At 38.5% G+C, this 22,136-nt stretch overlaps 4 protein-coding genes across 5 annotated transcripts; all 4 read left to right on the top strand.

Moving 5' to 3' along the window:
* The first annotated feature begins 1,448 nt into the window (after nucleotides 1–1,448).
* LOC119076672 (poly(A) RNA polymerase, mitochondrial-like) lies at nucleotides 1,449–3,573 on the top strand. The gene is made up of 4 exons (XM_037183567.1): nucleotides 1,449–1,660; nucleotides 1,744–2,363; nucleotides 2,423–2,640; nucleotides 2,700–3,573. The coding sequence occupies exons 1-4, from the start codon at nucleotides 1,513–1,515 to the stop codon at nucleotides 3,517–3,519; spliced, it is 1,806 nt and encodes a 601-aa protein (XP_037039462.1). The 5' UTR covers nucleotides 1,449–1,512; the 3' UTR covers nucleotides 3,520–3,573.
* A 1,577-nt stretch (nucleotides 3,574–5,150) lies between these two features.
* LOC119076661 (multidrug resistance-associated protein 1-like) lies at nucleotides 5,151–13,353 on the top strand. Of its 2 annotated transcripts, none has more exons than XM_037183546.1 (16): nucleotides 5,151–5,265; nucleotides 7,448–7,546; nucleotides 7,624–7,923; nucleotides 7,986–8,246; nucleotides 8,311–8,504; nucleotides 8,567–9,195; nucleotides 9,255–9,388; nucleotides 9,516–9,653; nucleotides 9,721–9,867; nucleotides 9,926–10,010; nucleotides 10,079–10,201; nucleotides 10,259–11,290; nucleotides 11,348–11,789; nucleotides 11,857–12,577; nucleotides 12,642–12,813; nucleotides 13,052–13,292. In XM_037183546.1, the coding sequence occupies exons 2-16, from the start codon at nucleotides 7,499–7,501 to the stop codon at nucleotides 13,147–13,149; spliced, it is 4,524 nt and encodes a 1,507-aa protein (XP_037039441.1). In that variant the 5' UTR covers nucleotides 5,151–5,265; nucleotides 7,448–7,498; the 3' UTR covers nucleotides 13,150–13,292. The 2 variants fall into 2 exon arrangements, with proteins under 2 accessions (XP_037039441.1, XP_037039440.1); XM_037183545.1 differs by having other exon boundaries at nucleotides 5,152–5,265; nucleotides 12,642–12,809; nucleotides 13,052–13,353.
* A 1,427-nt stretch (nucleotides 13,354–14,780) lies between these two features.
* LOC119076704 (vacuolar protein sorting-associated protein 37A) lies at nucleotides 14,781–16,158 on the top strand. The gene is made up of 5 exons (XM_037183617.1): nucleotides 14,781–14,946; nucleotides 15,029–15,221; nucleotides 15,284–15,569; nucleotides 15,623–15,774; nucleotides 15,841–16,158. Exons 1-5 carry the CDS (start codon nucleotides 14,882–14,884, stop codon nucleotides 16,033–16,035), a joined length of 891 nt encoding a protein of 296 aa, XP_037039512.1. The 5' UTR covers nucleotides 14,781–14,881; the 3' UTR covers nucleotides 16,036–16,158.
* A 3,174-nt stretch (nucleotides 16,159–19,332) lies between these two features.
* On the top strand, nucleotides 19,333–21,629 carry LOC119076674. Its single transcript, XM_037183569.1, has 9 exons — nucleotides 19,333–19,628; nucleotides 19,702–19,937; nucleotides 19,996–20,116; nucleotides 20,172–20,314; nucleotides 20,376–20,493; nucleotides 20,546–20,672; nucleotides 20,731–20,901; nucleotides 20,961–21,125; nucleotides 21,191–21,629. The coding sequence occupies exons 1-9, from the start codon at nucleotides 19,362–19,364 to the stop codon at nucleotides 21,505–21,507; spliced, it is 1,665 nt and encodes a 554-aa protein (XP_037039464.1). The 5' UTR covers nucleotides 19,333–19,361; the 3' UTR covers nucleotides 21,508–21,629.
* Nucleotides 21,630–22,136: the final 507 nt, after the last annotated feature.

The following is a 22,136-nucleotide window of genomic DNA, read 5'->3' as shown; positions in this document are numbered from 1 at the left end:
GCAGCAAAAAATCATCACGGAAAAAAATTCAATTATTCGAAGCAAATTTAATGTTGAAAATTTGGTTCGAATATTTAAATATTTGTAACAAATATTTCAAATATTTATGAGAAATAAATTCAAAATTATTTGTGACAAATAATTTAAATTATTTGTCACAATTTTTTTTCAATATTTATGACAAATAATTTTGAATTTATTTCTAATAAATAATTTAAATATTTGTTGCAAATTTATAAAATATGTGTCACAAATAATTTAAATATTTGTCACAATAAATTTGGAATTTATTTGTCACAAATATTTATAACAAATAATTTAAAATTATTTTATATTTTATATATTTGTCACAAGTAAATTGCGAATTTATTTGTTACAAATATTTACATATTTGTGCCAAATATTTATATATTTGTAGAAAATAATTGTTGACAAATTTTTTTCCCTGATGCTTATTCGTGTTTCCAATATCGTCACTTCAAGTGCTGATAAAACTTCTTGTAAAAAATTTGCTAAATGTATGAAGCAGATGGTCTTTCTACAGATTTGAGTATTCAAAGACCATCGATTTGTTTGAATAGAAACACGATCTAAGAGAAATCATAGATCAGACTCAGACTCAAAATAAATTTACATTTTTCCGTCCGCGAATTCTTCCTACGAAATCTAAGTTTCCTACTATTAAAATGCTATCTGCAAAAAATGTAAGAAACTTAACATGCAAAAATATGTAGCTGTGGAGAAAATCATTCAAATTTCAAATCTTTTAATGCGCCGGGTAATTAAACGCATCCTTTACTATCTGACAGATTGCAATTTTGAAATGTCTCGAAATACTAAAAACTGTGCATTTCATTTTTGAACAAACAGTACCAGTGCACTGTAAAAATAAATAATCAAAACCCACTGCTGACCCAATGTGAAAACGAAATTAGTACATGTACTGTACATGCACTGTACAGTCTCAAAAGTGCGCTCTTTTAACACTGTATAGGTCTGTTCGAAGGTCCCTGGAAATGTCCATCGTCATCCGCACAGAAGCCAACACAGCCTCACTTTGAAGATTTAACACAAGATTCGTTTTTACCGTACGATGGAACAGTTGTTCCAAATAGCTTTTAGTTTTTCTCGGGCCGAACGAACACGATTTCATCCATAGAGAAAATGGTTTCCATATAAATATTGATGAGGTTATATTTCTATGGATGAAATTTGACAGTTCATATGGCCTTGGAACAAACGTATAACGTCTGCTCCAAGGCCATATGAATTGTCAAATTTCATAAATAGAAATATAACCTCATCAATATTTATATGAAAACCATCTTCTCTATGGATGAAATCGTGTTCGTTCGGCAATGAAAATGTTTACAGTTACTTGAAACAAACCTATTGTAAATTCCAGAATCATTGAACTTTCATCAGTGACTGTCAACACTGCTAACATATGACGATCACTCCAAACTGACAACCGTCAAAACTCCTAACCTCTCGAATGTGTGCATTAAGAAAATGCACAGGCTTATTAGCAATTCCGTAAAAAAGTTTAAACACATCAATTTCTCAAATTGGATAACAGAGATAAATCGTAAAAATGTAGCAAGAGGCAACGGTGTTCATACCTTATCTGGTTTGAATGCAAAAAATCTGAACGAGAAAGGTATAAACAACAGTGTTGATGAGCAACGATTGTTCCGGTGTTTTAATTATTTTTTTAAAAATATTTTTTGAATTAATGAACAGCCAATAAAATGATAAATTTCGATGAAATGGTTACGTCACGCCGTGAGCAGGCACAACGAAGTATTTTGGTTCAAGTTCAGTCACAAAAATCATTCACCGACCTGCAGAAGTATTGCTCTCAATTCGGCAAGATAATCGGAGGACACCACTACGTATTGGCCGACCGACAGTTCATTCTGATTGAATTTTCTAGCCAAGTGGAAGCACAGCAAGCAATTTCGTGCAGTACGTTCGAAGATGCAACTGGTTTCTGTACTCAAGGTCCATTTTTGTGGTTTCGAGCTGCTGCTCAGAATGGAAGTGTTGCCAAAGATACTAGAAACGTTAGCGCAAAGTTGATGGTTTCCGACGGCTGTCGGCCCATCGATTACAATAAAATCAACGAAGTCATGCTTGGTGCCGCAAGTTTATCTGACCAAATCGGTATACTGTTCAGATCAACAATACTGGATGACCTCGGCATTCGAATGCGTTTTTTAGCGGCTAGGCAAATTGAGGAATCGATTTCCAGTATTTTTCCGTCAGCTAGAGCGTGTATCTTTGGATCGTCGGTGAATGGCTACGGAAAATTGGGATGCGATTTGGACCTAATTTTACACTTTCATTCATTGGATTGTGATGTAAGGAAGTTACATAATTCCACCACGGGAATATCGAATAAGAAACATATTTTCCACAGATCGACACCACGAAACGACTGGTCTTTCATACGAAAAAACTGTCTGCCCCTGACTCACGAAGTGATCTCCAGAAAAACTTAGTAACAGTCAGCGGGATAGTGCAGCGGTTTCTTCCCGGTATCAGCAATGTTCGTACAATACTTCCAGCCAGAGTACCAATCATCAAATATCATCACGACTTCCTCGATTTGGAGGTGGATGTATCGTTGAACAATATGTGAGTTGGTTCGCTTTCGAAGTAAAATTTTTGTAACAAAAAAAAATCGTTTATCGTAGGAGCGGCGTGTACATGTCTGAACTGTTATACATGTTCACGCAAATCGATCATAGAGTTCAGCCATTAGTGTATACTATACGCCGATGGGCACAAACGTCCGGTGTCACGAGACCCTCTCCAGGATTTTGGATTTCCAATTTCTCGCTCACCTGTCTGGTTATTTTCTATCTTCAACAACTGAGCAAACCTGTGCTGCCGACAATCGAATCATTAATACAACAAGCTCGACCCCAAGACAAACGACTGTCCGACGAAGAGGCACCTCCGTGCACATTTTTGCGTGATTTGAATGTATTGAAATTCACAAGAGAAAACACAGACTCGTTGAGTGACCTGCTGGCCGGCTTTTTCGAATATTATTCGCAAATGAATTTCGCCGAAAAGGCCATTTCTCTGAACGATGCACAGCTGCTAACGAAGCCCAACAATGCAGCCGTGTACATGATCAATCCACTGGATCCGTCTCTGAATGTCACCAAAAACATGTCCATTGACGAGCGTGAGCGATTTTGCATTGAGGCACGGAATGCAGCGTGGTTTCTAGCATCGACGGACACAACAGCGACCAAACGCGACCAAAATGATTCGTGGGGTTTATTGAATTTGCTTCGAGATCCTGGGAAAGCCGCCATCCGACCGACTATGTTTTTCAAATCGAGGATGGTAGAACTGGAATCGTTTTTCGGTAAGGACAGTGACGATGTAGTGAATGAAAATGTAGATTTTAAGAACAGTCATGTGAAAAAAGAGATCGCGAACATTCAAAAGAAGAAAAAAAGTGAATTAACTAAAATGAAAGCGGGCCGCACCAAACGGTGAGAATGATTGTTGTGAATAGTTCTTTTCTATTGAAATATGAATCCTCTTTAAGAAGAAAGTTTTTTTTTTAATTTTTGGGTTTCATCTAAGTCTTAACGTGCCGAAAATCTCTCATCTAGACAGCCAGACCAGTAAGCTCACCTGCTATCATCTAATCATTTTAATTCTTATTCCCATTACTCAATTCGCCATTTTTACGATTTTCTAGTTTTTTAATTTTATCTCGATTGCAAGGACTGATTTCCCGATTTCAGTCCATTTCCCGATTTCTGGTTATTTCGAATTTTGGTGATTACCCGATTTTTCTTTATTTCCCGATGTCTAGTCTTTTTCCCGCTTCTTTTCTCCTTTTCATTATTTCTTCCCGCTGTGCCGGGTAGATTTCCGGTATCCGACTTTTCGGCAAAAAAAAATCCAGGTATACTGGATACCAAGGACAGACATTATTTGCACTCGCGGGATTATCTGACAAACAGCTGAAGCAAATTCTAGTCTAAATTTAACTGACGTCGACTGTAATATTGTTAAAAAGATCACTTTTTTGAATGGAACATCTTATATGGCTGAGTGAAAATCGCAATGTGCGTGCAGGGTGTGTGTACGTCTGTGACTTCTGCTAACATTCTGTAGGTTTATGGTCCAGAGATTCATCAAATTATAAATGTCGAACAAGTAAATCTATTACAACTGAACATGGACAGCTAAGAGCATAACTGTTGTGTAGGGCTATTGGAACTAAATTCGTCTGCTTCCCAAAACATTCTTTCCATTCTATACAAGATTAAATTCACCAATTTTAGTGAACTCACTCCCAAACACCAGGCCTTTCAATTGTCGATAAAAAGAATGTGCAACAAGAAGGCCCGAAAGATGAAAGTCCACTGAACTGAACTGCAACTAATCTGGACGTTGTGGATCATTCATAAATCCCGTCCTCTTTGAAGGGTATGTGAGGAAAGTGGACGAACGTGTTTTATGGTGTAGGAAAAGTACCCACGACGGTGGAGGGTTCTAAAAATCTAAAAAAAAGTGGGGACAGGATTTATGAACGGTCCTTTAAGTAATGTTTGCAGCAGTGTTTGACTTGAATTAACACCTGCAAAAAAGAAGTAAGAAACCTCGACCAACACGGTTTTAAATCAGACATTGTAATTAAATCATTTAACATGACGACGCAGCGACTCACCGTCATTTTCATAAACTACTTTGGATCTTCAGAACACATAATTTCTTAAGATGACCGGAAATGGCCATGAATGCTGTCGCTATCACGAGTACCCTAATCTTGAACCAAACAAGCAATTTAATTATAACAATTAACAGACACACACACACAATCACTCATGCATTCCTAAGTTAATTTAAATCGCGCAGTCCATTTTATTAGCAACTTTTCTCATGCGGTATATGTTGCAGTCCATCAGAACCAACACGCGCTCACAGTACATTAACATCATTTCATTCTGATGAAAATCGAAAAATCAAAATCATAACAGAGACAAAAACGGTTTTAATGAAGTGAGACCGGTATTTTTGAGTGAAGAAGATTCTCATAAAAATGATTTTTTTTTAAACAGAAGATGAAGACGAAGAAAAAAACCTCTTAAAACTTGTTTACGTTTTTATTGTTTTTTATTTGTGTTGTTCTTGCTCTTCTTCGGTTGTTACGACGAGGCGTTAAAGTTCGATGGTTTAAGATTTCCATCAAGCCATTCAGTAAGAGGAGAAGAGCTTAATAGGTGACTGGTAAGCTTATATTTTCCGTCATTGCTTTCGTTTTCAATTTTAAATTATCAATTTTAAACCGTTAACTGTTTTCGGCGGGAACGTTAACCCTGATCGACGGATACGAAGGAAGGATCTACTATATTAATAGAAGGAATACTAAAGTCGGTTTTTCATTTGTTATCAACACAAATTAACTAGAAGTACTAATGTGAACTAATAAGTGAAGTAAAAGATTTCTTATCGTTGTATTGGAAATTGTTATATCAGTAGAAGTAATAGATCCGATAATTCTACTGCCGCGACCGGTTGAATTGCTGATGTGTGTTGCGGTAATTGTTGGATATGTTCAAAAGAAAAATTCCAATACCTTTGCTTCTTTCAAGGTTTTACAAGTGTTTTTGTCGCATCGCATTCAAAAATATTTTTATGTGAAAAAAGCAAACAAAGGCCCGAAAAAACCGCGCATAATCGAAGTACCCAGGCAATTACAATTAGAAACCATTAATCATGAAGTTTTTTTTAACAAATCCATATCCATAACCGCAATCATCTCAAATTTGTGTAATCTTCTGCTGCTATAACGAACATAAGAATTGAAAATATACCTACGTATAATATCAACTTCAAATCAACATATTATTAGTGCGTGTAGTACCAGGCAAAACAACGAATAAGAATCTTGAAACCTGTTTAAATAAATGATAAATACCAAAAATGTAGAAAAGAATGAGATTTCAGAATAACAAAAAAATATGTAAAATTGCATCACTCGTTGAGATCCGGTTTTGTTTTAAAATAATTTTCATTTATAATCAAAAGATCTCGATCGTTTGTTAATCAATAGACCGTGGACACATTCACGAGCACAAATTACCATGCATTAAAATGGTGTTATTTAGTGACCAGTTCAAGAACATTAAAAAGGCAGTTTTTCTCTATCCTTCTTCTACAGTCAGTGAGGGTGAAGATGCAATTTTTTCGTAAAGTGTATAGGATGAACACAAATACTCAAATTAACCATTTATTGACTTCTTTTCACGTTTTGTCGACAACGGCGACATATTGAGCAATATTTTCTGAACAGGCACATCACTGCTGTGGAACAGGTCGTTCTCATACAGCGAAATGTATGTTAAAACTAAATGAAGTAGAAGATTCTCCATGCTCCATAAATCTTTCGAAAATGCTTATATCGAAATAAACAGATAGGCCTCGATAAAAATACTGATGATATGCTGTGAAAGGTTAACGAACTCGTCGTAATAATATTTTCGATAGCACAAGACTATAGGTCATGGGTGTCTGGTGGGTGGGTCTGGCCGATAGTTATTTTCAAATAACATTCAAATATTTCAAGAAATTTTGGTTTATATTTTGAATTTAAAAAACATAAAATCATTGACATCGCACAAGTCTTTACTTCTAAAGCAACGACTCGGCTACACTCCCATAATCAGGTTTGTTGCATTAAAGCAATCAACAGGATGAATTATATTGCTCGACTCTCTTATCTGGTAATGAACTTTCTGAAGTGGAATTCATGTAATTTGTTCAATAAAACGAAATAGTTGGTATCGTCCTTGCCGAAAGTTCAAGTTTTTACTATAATCAAATCTGTTACTTTCTTTGTTTAAATTATCTCATGGTTTTTTACACAAAATCTTTATGTTCGTTCCATGTCATCATAAGCAAAAAATAGCCAAAACTCATCGATTGATCGACGTTATCGACTAATGATGACTGGCTTTTTTGTAAAGCTGAATACAGTTAAAGTCAGCCGAATCGGTGTCTACGTTTGCTTCAGCTGCTTTTACCACTCATATACACTTCATTCATCTTTTAGATCGTAACCATAGCCTCATCCTAGTTTCTCTAAGCAAGGCTAAGGCATCTACGAAGGCTAGCACCCAAATTTAAGTAGATATTTTCCATTTACATTTTTAGTACAAAGAAAATTCTCTTCTAAGTTTGTGGAGACACTACTCCCAAATTTAGGTACCGCTGCCTCCGTGATCATCTCAGAGATGTGTGTTAACATGACACTTCAGAAGGGTTGAAACCAATTTATTTCACTATGTCATTGGTTTATTTCACGAAGTGAAGTGAAAGCTGTGTCTTCATTAGAGATATGCATAACACGACAGAAAGTTCCCTTTCAAAGTAACAAACAAACATCTCACAAAAATATTATATTTTGCAGAACCTCCCAGATAAGCCTTCTACTGGAAAAGTTCCTTAGTTTCAAAGAAACATGGAGCTAAATAAATCCTTTTACGACATCTGCAGTTCAGAATTCTGGGTAAGTTGGCCTGAAACTCCCACTTGAAAAACAGAAATGTGATTTTAGATCTCACATTTTACCTAATCGGAGTGTAGAATGTGCATTTAACATGGCATACAGACGATCCCGACTTTACCACATGTTTTCAACGAACCGCATTGATTTGGGGACCGTGTGCCTTCTTGTGGATATTTTCACTACTCGATTTGTGTTACGTTCGTAACAGCATCAATCGCAACATACCATGGACGTGTTTAAATACAATGAAAACCGCATTGACCACATCGTTGATATTCTTAACGTGTGCGGATCTGCTTATTGTCATAGCCAATCAGAAGGGTAGCGACGTGTATCCGGTGGACTTTTACACGCCAGTCATAAAGATTGCGACGTTCGTAAGTGAATCAGATTGTTTTAAAGTTATATGGCCAAATAAAGACATGGACATCAATTTCAGTCGCTGTCTCTCATACTCTTACAATATAATCGGAAATTTGGTATCCGAATATCCGGCGTACAGTTCATATTTTGGCTTCTGTTGGTTCTCTGTGGCATACCACACTTGAGAACGCTGATACAGACGATACAAACTCGTGACGACGTAGTGCCATATTACTTCATCAGCTACATAATATTCTTCGTGATATCGACTATAATTTGGTTACTGAACTGGTTCGCTGATGCAGCCCCAGCGTCCACAAAATATGCCAAATCTGCTGTAAGTTTTGATCTTGAAATCATGATCAGTCAGGTGTCACAGACTTATCTTTTCGAAATTTTAGAAACCGTGTCCTGAATTATCATCCAGCTATCCTTCGCGATTGTTTTTTAGATGGTTCGACCCTCTGGCATTGTTGGGCTATCGCAAACCATTACAGTATGACGACTTGTGGGACATTAGGCCCGAAGATTCGTCGGAGCATGTGATGTCTGAGTTCTTGAGATATTGGAACAGAACGGTCGCTAAATGTAAACCGTACGTAGATAATTGTGAACTGTAGGTTAGGCATGCGTCCTGAATGTAAAATTCTATTTCAGAACAACAAGCACTGTTAATGCATCGTACAAACAGACACGTAACTCAGCCAGTGTGAATATAACGGAGAAAAAACCAAGAAAGAAAGCGTCCATCATGCCGGCAATCTTCAAAGCTTTCGGATCAGCGTTCTTATTCGGTGTAATTTTGCAATTTTCACACGACGTTCTGATGTTTGTACCGCCAGAGATATTGCGGTTACTCATACAGTTTGTGGATAGTGCACCAACTAGTTCTAATAATACCACTGAAGGTGATTATGACTCAGTCGACAACACACTCTTCGAAAACCGTCCGGAACCATTGTGGCGCGGAATTTTCTACGCAATTTTACTCTTCCTTGTGGCCATTCTACAAACGATTCTATCCGGTCAATTCAACCAACGATTGTCCGTTGTTGCGTTGAGAATTCGTACCGCCCTTATTGGTGTTATTTATCGGAAAGCATTGGTTCTATCGAATTCAGCGAAAAAAGAGACTGCAACCGGTGAAATTGTCAATCTAATGGCCGTCGATGCCCAATGCTTTATGGACTTGTTAATTTACGTTAATTCGATTTGGTCGGCACCGCTTCAAATTATCTTGGCGCTGTACTTTTTGTGGGGCAATTTAGGACCTTCTGTGTTGGCTGGTAAATTTAAATTTTCAGGTCACAATCGAAGGGATGTTCAACTTTGTTGATATTTACAGGACTTGCTGTAATGATCCTATTGTCACCGATTAGCAATTTCTTTATCACCAAGTTGAATGCACTTGAATTTCGTCAGAGGAAGAACAAAGACGGAAGAGTCAAACTGATGAGCGAAATTCTTGGTGGCATAAAGGTATGCTTGTGCAATTGAAGTCATAGTTCGTATGTTGCACTCTGTGCGATTCGGGAGACATTTACCTCAAAAACCATGCAAAGTCTCCCATGGACTAAAACTGATTTTATAATTTTTTTGTTTCCAGGTGCTGAAATTGAATGCTTGGGAGCCAAGCTTTACCGAACACATTCTCAGTATTCGAAACAAAGAATTGAAGATCTTAAAACAGTATGCCCTTGTCTATTCGGGCACATCATTCCTCTGGCTCTGTGCACCTTTCTTGGTGAGTTTATAATCTTCAACGAAAGTATAACTTCCATAGCAACATTGTCATGGCTGTCATTTCGCAGGTATCCATCGTAACATTTGTTACGTACATTTACACCGGAGATGACCATGTCCTAACGGCAGAAAAGGCATTCGTGTGCCTGACATTGTTTAATATAATCAAACTTCCGTTGAGTATGCTGCCATTGACTATTGCTCAAATCACACAGGTAAGCAAAATGTCGTGATCGACTCTGAGCATTTGATGTGACTTCCATGTTCCCCCAGGCCAGAGTTTCAATTCGTCGTATTGATGAGTTTTTAAATCGTGACGAATTGGATCCGTCGAATGTATCACATGACTCATCTGAAGGTAGGTTGTAAAAAACTAAGCGTAAAGTGACTTCATTCACCCGTTACCCATTAAACCATCTGTTGTAGAATCACCGCTACTTATTGAGAAAGCAACATTTACATGGGGTGACGAGGAACCAATCCTAAAGAATATTAATGTTCAGGTGGATAGGCAGAGTTTAGTGGCTGTTGTGGGTGGTGTTGGATCAGGTCAGTTCCTCGATATTTTCGTTAACTTTGCAAGTCATTTAATTACCGAATCTTTAGGTAAGAGTTCGCTGCTGTCGGCATTCTTGGGCGAAATGGAAAAAACAGCAGGTCGAGTGAACACTGTCGGTAAAATAGCATACGTTTCACAACAGGCATGGATCCAAAATGCAACGCTTCAAGATAATGTACTATTCGGTCGACCAATGGATCGGAAACGTTATAACGCCGTGATTGCGGCGTGTGCATTGGAAAAAGATCTGGAAACTCTTGCTAAAGGAGACCAAACTGAAATTGGAGAGAAGGGTATTAACGTTTCCGGTGGACAAAAGCAGAGAATTTCCATTGCTCGTGCGGTGTATGCTGACGCTGATATATACTTACTGGATGACCCTCTCAGTGCGGTAGATTCACACGTCGGGAAACATATCTTCGAACAAGTCATTGGTCCCGATGGTTTACTGGCGAATAAAACACGAGTTTTAGTGACGCATGGCGTTACCTACTTGAAGCAAATGAACAACATAGTTGTGCTAAAAGAGGGCAGTGTAAGTGAATCGGGTACTCTGCAAGAACTGTTGGACCAAAAAGGTGCCTTTTCCGAATTCTTGGTTCAACATATCGAAACTGTGAAAGAGGAGGAGAATTTGGATGAAATCCAAAAGGAATTGGAAAGCGCCTTGAAGAAAGCCAGCAGCACTGATTTATTGGGTAAAATTCAGCGGGTCATCAGTCATTCGAGAAGTGAATTAAATTCGGAGACGGCGTCTTTGAATGGAAATGTCTCTGATGAGAGCAAGCAAAAGTCATTGGCCGAAACTGTGCAACCAACTGAAGCCGAGAATGAAACTGAAGATGCAGAGGAGAGTACTGAAGAAGGAAGTGTTAAATGGTCTGTGTACAAACACTACCTGAAGAGTTTTGGCATCGGATTCTCTCTGATGACGGTCATATTGATCATTGTCTTCCAAGGATTCTCGGTCGGTTCAAATATGTGGATTTCGCGTTGGTCAAGTGATAAGACAGTCGGCAATGATACAGCAAAACGTGATATGTATATCGCAGTGTACGCGGCTTTCGGTGTGGCACAAGGTTAGTGGTTTTGGCATTTCTTCTCTTCTTTTTCTTATAACCTCTCGTTTATCGTAGCCGTTGCTGTGTTCATATCGACATTGTGTCTGTTCCTCTGTGCTCTCCGGGCTGCCCGATATCTTCATGACTGTTTACTACAAAGTATTTTACGAGCTCCGACTACAACGTTCTTCGACATCACACCAATAGGTCGTATACTGAACAGATTCAGCAGCGATATCAATTCCGTCGACTCGGATCTTCCAGCTATTTTTCATTCGTGGGCCTTCTGTTTCTTCAGAGTGCTCGCTACATTTGTCGTTATCAGCATATCAGTGTACTGGTTCTTGGTCGTAATCATTCCGGTCGGAATTTTGTATTATTTCGCTCAGAAAATTTATATTGCTTCGTCGCGACAACTGCAACGTCTGGAAGCGACCAGTTTGTCGCCAGTCTACTCGCACTTCAGTGAGAGTATTCAGGGGGCATCGAGCATAAGGGCATTTGATGTTAACGAGAGGTAGAAATTGAGTACAACACTGTATGATGGCTTTGCGCCTCATTCCCATATCCCATTTCAATTTCAGATTCATCACCGAATCAGGTCGAAAAGTAGACTTCAATCAGGCATGCTATTATCCAAAAATCATCTCAGAACGATGGTTAGCCGTGCGTCTGGAACTGATCGGAAATTTTATCGTTCTCTTTGCTGCGTTATTTGCTGTACTCAGTCGTGACACAATCGATCCGGGCACTGTTGGTTTGTGTATCTTGTACGCGCTGCAAATAACCCAAGACTTGCATACGATTGTGAACATGAACTCTATGGTTGAAATGAGTGTTGTGTCCGTGGAACGAATCAAGCAATACAGTGACGTTGAACCGGAAGCACCGTGGGACATTCCCAGTCAGGTTTTGCCGAAAGATTGGCCAGAAGTGGGAAAAGTTCAGTTCCAGAATTACGATTTACGCTATCGCAAGGGACTCAACTTAATTTTGCGTGACATTACATTCACAATCAACAGTGGCGAAAGAGTCGGCATTGTGGGCCGAACGGGTGCTGGAAAATCAACCCTGACATTGGCCTTATTCCGCATTGTCGAAGCAGCTGGCGGTAAAATATTCATCGACGGCCAGGACATTTCGAAGTTGGGTCTGCACAGTTTACGATCGAAATTGACTATTATTCCGCAGGATCCTGTTCTGTTTTCTGGTTCATTGAGACTCAATTTGGACCCAACCGGATCCAAAACTGACACAGAGGTTTGGAAAGCACTAGAATTGGCTAATCTACAGACATTCGTTCAGGTAATAAACTCTACGCTAACGGACTGTGCTGAGAAACTCATTGGAAATAAAATTTCTCTCTCAGGGATTGGTAGCTGGTTTGAATCATGAGGTAACAGAAGGTGGCGAAAATTTATCGGTTGGACAGAGGCAACTTGTTTGCTTAGCTCGTGCATTACTCCGAAAGACAAAAGTATTGATACTAGACGAAGCCACAGCGGCTGTTGATTTAGAAACCGACGAATTAGTACAAGTGAGTAATAGGCCATAGCACTGCTCCTAGCATTATCACTGAATTAGCAAGCGTAAAATTTTGTGGCTTTAGTGATAAGAGCTTCAGATTGTTGTGCTTTGTATGTTTTAACTCATCCAACGGAAGCCTCTCATTTATCAGACTCCGAATATTTTCTATGTTAATGCTAGGAGCAGTGCTATGCGTAGGCTCTTTGATTTTAACGACAACTTCTACGTACAATTTCCGGATTTTAATTCCAGAAAACCATAAAATCCGAGTTCAAGAATTGCACAATTTTAACCATTGCCCATCGACTGAACACCATATTGGATTCCGACAAAGTCATTGTGCTGGATAAGGGACGAGTCATTGAGTTCGACACGCCGAAACACTTGCTGGCTGATTCGACAACCACGTTCCATTCTTTGGCCAAAGATGCGGGAATAGTTTAACATAAAAATATACTTTAGCGACAAACTAATCATCTCCTGTCTAACACAGAGTAATATCTCCGATTTTTGTTCTAATAAACGGTTCGACGAGATGTTCATCACCATCAAAACGGTGGTTTGAATATATTTTTCAGACATCGCTCCTCTTATGGGAGTGTCTTCTAGCAGACAACTTGTTTGCACTGCGCAGGTTTCAAGATAGAAATCATTCAAATTCTGCTGATTGGTCAATCAAATCCGGAGTAAGTACCGCAAGGAGCTGTGCTGTCTTCAACGCTATTCAATATATTTCTCAGCGATGTGACCGGAACGTGACATCAGGGTTCTATTGGCTCAGTTTGCAGTTGATATCACTCTTCTTTATCTCCTCCCTTTCAACGAAGGCAATAATTAACATTCTTCAAGAGTATCGAACCGCAACACATTCGCTACTTTTCACTTGTCATTCGCTCATATTTCTCTGTGATTCGCTCATATTTCCTTGTGATTCGCTCATATAGGTTTGTTCCAAGGCCATATGAATTGTCAAATTTCATCCATAGAACCATAACCTCAATAATATCTCTGTGTAAATCGCGTAGGCGACGTTGCTCGATTTGTATGAAATATCACGTAAGCGACGTTGCTATGGATGAAATTGTCGCTGTTCGGGTTGTCAAAGTTCGTGTTTACAGTTACTTGGAACAAACCTATTCCTTCGCGTTCGCATTTTCCTAGTTTTTCCTGACGTTTCGACGTTCGCTCCTCAGTTTCCCCTCATTTCGGTGTCGGGGAATCTCGCACACGCGATCATAGTATGCGTCCTTTTACGACATGTAACGAAAAGTCATGACTGTGCGAGATTCACCCCTTAGAGGTGAATCTCGCACACCATGAATTTGTGTGGTGTGCGAGATTACCCTACCCCCTCATTTCTACGAACGGAAAATAGACCATGCCCTACCATTCGCCATGGTTGTTTACCACTCGTATCGAACGTTCCCTGCAAGTATTCTAAAAGATGGAGAGTCCTAGGGAACAGTCAAAAATATGAGGCTCTTCTTTTCACCCGCAAGACGGATATTTTACCAAAGTGAAATTATTTCATCAGAACATAGATCGCAAATAATGAACTACTGAAGCACAGCTCTGCTACTAGCATGAACATAAGAAATATTTGGAGGCTAATGCTGTCTTAATAGGCGTTGCATTTCTTTCGTAAAGACAGGAGTCATCAAGGTTCTTTCAGAACCTTGGGAGTCATGGTTTGTTAGTGTGAATAAAGACGCACAACACATGTAATCGTACACGAATACATCTCTGAAATTTGGAGCTATTTTGACGTTGATAGAATGAGTGTTCGAGCTAGTAGCAGTGCTATGACTAAAGTAAAATTGTGACGCCTCTACAATCCAACCGAGTTTTCCTATAACTTAGAAAGAACAGACTACTGGTGGTGAACCTATTATTGCGGTGATCGTTATTATTTCAAACTATACTCAACACTATGGCTCCCTGCGCTCTCACCTCTTAAGATAATGACATCACACTTACTGTCAATATGACGTTCATCATGTGTAAACACATCATAAACAAAAACTGATTTCATTTTTCAATTCAATCTTTTTCCTTCGTTATTTTCACACAAATCGGTAAATTATGGCAAGATTGACGCCAGATGCACGGCAGCGTCAGATTGACACTCTGAAAATATTCAACGACAAGTAAGTTGTCTGGAACACCAGTTTAACTTAGTTTTTCATTTAGTCTGATGGCTCTAATGACTCTTGTTATCAATCTAAAAAGTGTCAATGAAGTAACACCGAACGAGGAATATTCAATTGGCTTCATGTCATCGAATCGACAATTCCACTTAAACGTTTATCTATCTTCAAGTTTCCCAAACGAAAAGCCAAAATTGCACATTGCACCATCGATAAATCATCAATGGGTAGACGGGACGACGGGGGAAATACAAAACGCACCAGGTCTACTGAACGTAAATATTTAGTATTCTATCCTATGATGAGTGCAGCTAATCTTAGCCTCAATTCCAAACAGTTTACAATTCATTCGGATCTGGGACGTGTGGTGCATGCCATTATACGCGAATTTGAACGATTTCCACCGTTGTTATGGTCGAATGAAATGGTTACCAGTCCGATGCAAGCTATTACATTACCAACCGTTGTGGATATGCCAGAACTGTCTGGACTATCCATCGAAGAGTTACGGTTGCTGGATGAGAACGAAGAGCATTTGAATGATTTTGTTGAAGATATGAGCGCCGTTCAATCGTTGACCGACGAACTGGATGGATTGATTGGCGAGGTGGAAGCAATAACAGGTGCGTATTCCAATAACACCGTTCGCCAATGTCTAATGAAACCAATTTCATAGATGGAAATATGTGCAAAATGGACAAATATAATGAGCTAAGACAGTCAATAGCGGATGGTTATGCTAAGCTTCGAAATGTTGGCGACAAGTGGGACGTTGCCAGTAAGAAATATTTGGAGAAAACCGAAGAATTTTCACCTCTTCATATTAAAGTGAGTCGTTCGGCCCTCTCTTTGAAAATTTCGGCATTCAATTGAAACAACGTCTTTTGTGTACAGGAACTACTTCAAATTGCTGTTTCATCAGCGGATACGAAATGCGAACAGCATGTCGAAAATTTTCTCAACGGTCGAATTGATGTGCAAACCTTTTTGGACGACTACACGAAGTCAAAGAGATTGAGTGCTCTGCGTAAAGCGAAAGAAGAACGACTGACCCATCAACTGAATGCATTAGAAAGGGCGGCACAGTGATCATTGATAATTATTTATTTATTTGCTTGATGTGTTTCGCTGTGAAATCATTGTGATAAAGGCCAAAAGACAGCCGCCGTGTGTATTATGTTTCTACATTGTGAATAAAATCAAATTAAATTCGAGCTGACATTACATTACTATCATTATGGTTCAATGGTGCATATATATCCCTTACATGTCTGAGCAAAGCGAGTGGTTGATAGAGCTAAAGCTTTCATTTGTTAAAACGATTCGAGTTATGTATGGTTTCCACTCAACAAAAAGTACGCCGTGAGAGAGCAAACTGTCAAGTAAACAAAGCAAAAATTGAAAAAAAATTAAAGTTTGTCTCTCAAACTGAGTACTTTTTCGATAAGTGAAAATTAAGCATTAAAACGCTAGAAACAAACACAACACGGCTTTCAATTCTATTTGTCAAACTCATTTTGACATGACAGCGCCACCTACCAAAATAAATTAGTTTTTAGACCCGTACGAAGTACTGGGGTCTTATAGATTTACGCATACGTTTGTAACACGTCGAATTGGACTCCCTGAGTAAGGGGAAACCTATTGTGGTTGTCTAGAGATGCCAAATCCGCGAAAAAAAAATGTCCGTCTGTCTGTCTGCACGATAACTTGAGTAAAACGCATCCGATTTTGAAAATTCTTTTTTTTCCCGTTTGGTAATGTCAAAAGACAGGCTAAGTTCGAAGATGAGTGATTTTGGATCGACCCCTCCCGAGCTGTGGCCCAATAAGTGCTTTACGGTTTTTCGAAGATATCTCCGGACATTTAAACGTTAAACTTGTAAGTGATACGTCAAATAAAAGGTATTTACAATACCGATCGACAAAAAAAAAAGTTTATGGAAATCGGATGACCGACTCGTGAGTTAGACCCCTTGGTGTGGAACAGGCACAGGGCGGCAAGCAGTTTTTGCTTGTAGGTCGGCCACATTTGAACATATTTCGTCTGTTTTAGCTTTATTAGATAGGTATTGACCGTACCAATCAGGGAATTTTTTTTTAATGAAATTATGTTCTCCGGAGCGTGAGCTAGGTCTCTTGGAGTGAGCTCTTATCTGGCTACTCGGAAGTACAGTGAACGTGGTGTATTTTGACAATATCTCGAGTAAATTTTGACCAAATTTCATGAATCTTTTTTTGTTTGAAAGGTATTAACGAATGTAAAGCGTCGGTACTATTTCCGGTCTCCTAACAAAATGGCTGCCGGCGGCCATATTGGATTTTATTAAAAGTGATATATCTTGGGAAAAATGGTACTTAGAGAGTTTCTGTTAACATGGAAATAATTTGTTATGTGTGTGGGGTGCTTCAGGCATTCCATATATGGACATCTATATATACCTATACACAGCTATATTGAGCTATATACAGGCAGATAGAGTTATATAATAGCATATTCATCTGTGAAATGTTTATTTATAGGTAAATATAGCGGTATATAGCTGTTTAAATAGGAATTTATGAAAGTTGACTTCGTACGGGGCTGTCTATATTGCCTCCGGCAATTTATTTGTGTATGATAACAAGGCAAAGAGTGGATAATGTAAGTAAAACAAATGAAGAGTTTCACATTAAAGGCTTTTGATACGAATAGGTGTTTCGTACGGGTCGGCGTTAGCTATGTTTTTCTTATGAATTGACCTGCTTACTGACCTACCTTGACCATCAATAGAATTCAGAGAGGAACAAGAAAAATCGGCTAAATCACCTGAAATTAGGATAAGGAAGACAGTGTACCATGGATGATTTGACTTCTTTTAAGGAACTGACCTCTGATGACTTCAAATTTGTTAAAATTTCGAATGTTAGCCGGAAAAGTGGTCAAAAATGTAGGAAATGTCTAGTGTCTCGAACAAAGAAGTAAGAAGGTCAAGATTGAACATTATTCTGAATGAGACCTCAACAGTCACAAAAATAATTTTATCGAGGAACGGGACCACTAAAACGGTTTGTCATACGAAAAATCTTTCGTAGAAGTAAATTACGATAACGTCCCAAAAATAGAACTTTACATAATCCTTGAACAGAAATGAAGGAGAGGGGAAGTACTGATGAAACGTCGTTGTAAGAACTCTAGAAATAGTGTCCCAAATTATAGCTATGCATCTTCAATTGATCTACAAAATACTTTAAAAATTCGTGCTGGGACATGCATGATTTTCCCAGCCCATATCTCAGCTTCAAAGTTAGTGAATTTCCGGGACACTTTTCGGAGAACCCTAATACCTACTCCTCAAAAAAAAAGTTCTTCCATGAAATATCGGCAACAAGTCATACTTTCAATAACACAAGAAATTTTTCAAAAATATATTGTCTGTTCGGAGATGTTCGATTTTAAAGGATTTCTTATAAATATATTTCCGACAAGAAAAACAATTTTCCATTTTTGGAAAGTTTTTGCTCCATATGTCTTCATGACAAACAGCTTGGAACAAAGAAAAATCTTAAAGAACTTAAGACTCAAGGAGCCTTTTTTTCGACACACCTGGACTACACTTTGGGCCTTTTTCAAATCAGGCGTCGATCTCACAACAAAAACGTTATTTTAAAGTCCACCTCTGTTTGTTGTGAGATCGACGATAAAAAACACCACTAAGGAAAATCAGTCCGATTTCGTGAAGATAGTTCTCTCCATTATGTCGCTTTAATCGAAATAAAAGACAATTAGCATAAATGTATGACTACTGTTCAATGATGATCAAATTTTCTTATCTGGGCGGTTGAAACTTAAAAATGTTTTGACTTGGCCTATTCTTAATAAATTGCATTTTTAAGGCAGAAAAATCGCCCGGGTTCAAATAATGTTCAAAACTGTAGGGTGATGGGGCGTCTTGGTTTACATAGTGTATACTGGTTTTCCTCGATTTAGCAATCGTCGATTCCTGGAATTTCTTTTTGCAATTCTCGAAACCATATTATGTGTCCTATCGCATATAATGAGGGTAGCTAGTTACACGAAAACGACCAGTAAATCACCTCAGGTTTACCCTGAACTTGATGACAAGATTAACTATTTCTATAAATATAATTTTCGTTATCTGACCAATCCGATGTTTTAGTGTTGATTCCAATGAATGATTTCTTTTGTAAAAATTAAACATGAATAATTTCAATGAATCAACTATCGGAAAAAAAAATTCCCTGGTATCGACTAATCCAAATTTAGTTACAAGACCAAATTTTATCAGCTCATCAGATTTACTTACTTCAAGATAGTGAAATTCTTTTAAAGGCAGGTGCGGGTACCACCTGTTCGTTAGTTGTTCGATAAAGTTATCCCAGAGTGGACCGTAGATTTGATATTAATTCGAAGCGATGATTTCTAAGGGCACCGTTTTGAGACTACTTGTGGGAGTGTTAGCTATTACATTTAGTCATTGCTTAAGTTCAGAACAAGAATTGGAAATCGACTCGTTGGTGAGAGATGTCTTCATGGCTGAGAGTGACATTCCTGGAGTCGGAGTGACGATTGTTGAAAATTTCGGAGAATCAACTTTCTCGAAAGGGTATGGTCATTCCGATATCGATAGGAACATTACAGCTGATGAAAATACTAAATTTTGCATTGCATCTATTACAAAGGTAATCATCACATCACTCATCCATCATCATTCACTCCATCAGAAATAATTAACAATTTTCAATCAACTCTCAGACATTTACCGCAACACTTGTCATGAAAGTTCTTAGCGAAACATTCCCAGAATTGGGACCAGCTGTTATCGACACTCCGTTGAGGATATTACATCCAAATGGTACATTTATGTTTAGTGATAGGTTCCGATACGAGACCATGTCTTTTCGTGATTTATTAAGTCATCGTGTGGCGGTACAAACTGAGTCTTTCGGGTCATCTGCAGGTGCTTTCAAGGATATTGACGAGTTCACTTTGTATGCTCGTTTTAAGACATTGAAAAAAGCAACATGAGTAAAACCTTAATGATTTCAGTCGGAGTCGATATGCACCGGAAGTAGCTTCATTTCGTGCAGGAGGTTTCTATTCCAACACACTGTTAGCGTTAGCAGGAACTTTGATTGCCGAAATTGCAGAACAGCCGTATGAAGAACTCGTAGGTCTACACATTTTTAATCCTTTTTTTTATGAACTAAATGCCTCTTTCCCAGTTACAAGACTTTTTCGATCAATTGGAAATGAATGACAGTATCTTAATTGATGAACAAACGAATTACGATCAAGTGGTGAACATGTCGAGAGGTTACTTCATCGAATACGGTGTGGTGAAACAACTAAATTCTGCATTGATAAAGTAAGACGAGTCGTGTCATTAAATCGGTAGATTGAAATTTCTACATTTGATAATGTTGTAGCCGCGTATTCGTTGGGGCTCCGTCTGGTGGTATAATAACTACGGCAAATGATATGGCGAAATATATGACGTTTCACTTGAATAATGGCAGGGTAGGAGATAGGCAAATTGTTTCCCAGGTACGATCCCCATACAAATTTGCGTGAAAAATATTTTACCAATTTAATTTAGGAAGCTTTACTTTGGATGCGTCAGCCAGCAGCTCCTCTTGATTTCATGCAATTTAGATCCGTTAATTCATCAATGGTAGCTGGATCTTATGCTATGGGTAGTGGAGTTCAACTTGGTGTTTTTGATGGTAAATGATGGTCATTCTATCTCTGTCAGTTATCTACATTCATAGAACTTCTATATAGGATGGGAATTCGTGAGTCACACCGGACAATGGGTCACTTTTCAGTCGGAACTTCGCATTTATCCTCGACTCGGTTTTGCAACATTCTCAGTGAACAACGGGCCAATACATCTTTCAAACAGTCGTTACGACCATTTTTTCTTGCAGAATTCGTTTTTCGCCATTGTTAACGGTATATTGTAGAATAGAATTTGATCCATTGGAAGTGTAAGCATTCAAAATTCCGAACAGGCTTAAGTTCCGGTGTAAAAATCAACCCAACCAACCAGCACCTAGGTCAGAGACTACGTGATGCCACATTGGAAACACTGGAAAAATATTTAGCTGGAAGACAATTGCCGTCACAAAATATAAACCAAGAGTCTTATGTGGGAAACTTCGGACACCCTGTTGAAGGTATGCCTTCATTGACAAATTTGAAAATTTTTTGATTTGTAATTCAACGCACATCTGGAATGTAGGCGATATGGAAATTACATTAAGAAATGAAACGTTGTACTTCCGTTTCGGAATTTGGGCTTCAGGCTATTTGAATCAGCATCCAACGTATCCGGTTTACTACGTCATCTGGGACAGTGACTTTGTGCAAGATATTTATTTCGCTGCTGGTGGTTTAATTGATATATTCTTCTCGTTTGAAAGTGAGAATACTTTCAGTGTCATTTTTGAGCAAGTAACAACTTTCCAGAGAGGTCTATCACTGGATACTCTTCCACTAATTCCCTGGGAACCAGAATCATGTGCTCCAGGACAAGAGGAAGAAGAAGAAAATGACTAAGCGAAATGGTTAACAGATATTTGAGGGAGATTTTAGATTTTCTTGTAGTTTACTTTTAGAATTAACTGCTACTGCACGCATAATCAACCGAAAAATTAGAGAAATAAAAAAATTCCAGTAAACAGCTATATCTTTCCCCTATATGTACATTTCTAATGTTGAGTCCGCAGAGTCGAACTGCACACTCAATGCTCAGAACAGCCTGTGATGCCCCAGCATCACACTTAACAAGCGATACAAATTATTAGCGATTTGAATTCGTATATAGAAACAATTTCGTCACAAACTGAACCAATTATTTTGCAATCCAACATTTCCATTAGCAATCGAAAATATAAACACAGCTTGGTCAGTAACTTAAGTGTGTCGCACAAGCGACTGAAAATGCCAAAAATGCGATTCTGCATTACAAGCGTATTCAGATGATCGATAAGCGGGACATTTGGGATCGTCGCCATCGCCGAACGTTCAACCGAAAATACAGTGAAGTTTTGCATTATTCACCATCCTTGGCACCCTTTGGATTAGAGTGGACTTAGAGATTTGTCTCCCACCAGAACCCGGGGTACGACAAGCCCACGTTCGACCTGAGCTGAGCCTAATACGAGAAAGCCTAATTAAAATCCAGG

Source organism: Bradysia coprophila, unplaced genomic scaffold, assembly GCF_014529535.1.
Source record: "Bradysia coprophila strain Holo2 unplaced genomic scaffold, BU_Bcop_v1 contig_232, whole genome shotgun sequence".
Taxonomy (NCBI): Eukaryota; Metazoa; Arthropoda; class Insecta; order Diptera; family Sciaridae; genus Bradysia; species Bradysia coprophila.
The sequence above is the reverse complement of the archived record's forward strand: the minus strand, read 5'-3'. Positions and strand labels throughout refer to the sequence as shown.

What these genes read in the sequence shown, in the direction of transcription:
- LOC119076672 (XM_037183567.1), top strand. Translation starts at nt 1,513, where the DNA reads ATGCACAGGCTTATTAGCAATTCCGTAAAAAAGTTTAAACACATCAAT. An exon ending in AAAAAATCTGAACGAGAAAG is followed by an intron (nt 1,661 to 1,743) that starts GTATAAACAACA and finishes ATTAATGAACAG; the next exon opens with CCAATAAAATGATAAATTTC. An exon ending in GATGTATCGTTGAACAATAT is followed by an intron (nt 2,641 to 2,699) that starts GTGAGTTGGTTC and finishes CGTTTATCGTAG; the next exon opens with GAGCGGCGTGTACATGTCTG.
- LOC119076661 (XM_037183545.1), top strand. Translation starts at nt 7,499, where the DNA reads ATGGAGCTAAATAAATCCTTTTACGACATCTGCAGTTCAGAATTCTGG. An exon ending in CAAAATATGCCAAATCTGCT is followed by an intron (nt 8,247 to 8,310) that starts GTAAGTTTTGAT and finishes TCGAAATTTTAG; the next exon opens with AAACCGTGTCCTGAATTATC. An exon ending in GCATTTGATGTTAACGAGAG is followed by an intron (nt 11,790 to 11,856) that starts GTAGAAATTGAG and finishes TTTCAATTTCAG; the next exon opens with ATTCATCACCGAATCAGGTC.
- LOC119076704 (XM_037183617.1), top strand. Translation starts at nt 14,882, where the DNA reads ATGGCAAGATTGACGCCAGATGCACGGCAGCGTCAGATTGACACTCTG. An exon ending in CTGAAAATATTCAACGACAA is followed by an intron (nt 14,947 to 15,028) that starts GTAAGTTGTCTG and finishes CAATCTAAAAAG; the next exon opens with TGTCAATGAAGTAACACCGA. An exon ending in TTTCACCTCTTCATATTAAA is followed by an intron (nt 15,775 to 15,840) that starts GTGAGTCGTTCG and finishes TTTTGTGTACAG; the next exon opens with GAACTACTTCAAATTGCTGT.
- LOC119076674 (XM_037183569.1), top strand. Translation starts at nt 19,362, where the DNA reads ATGATTTCTAAGGGCACCGTTTTGAGACTACTTGTGGGAGTGTTAGCT. An exon ending in GATATTGACGAGTTCACTTT is followed by an intron (nt 19,938 to 19,995) that starts GTATGCTCGTTT and finishes TAATGATTTCAG; the next exon opens with TCGGAGTCGATATGCACCGG. An exon ending in CTAAATTCTGCATTGATAAA is followed by an intron (nt 20,315 to 20,375) that starts GTAAGACGAGTC and finishes ATAATGTTGTAG; the next exon opens with CCGCGTATTCGTTGGGGCTC.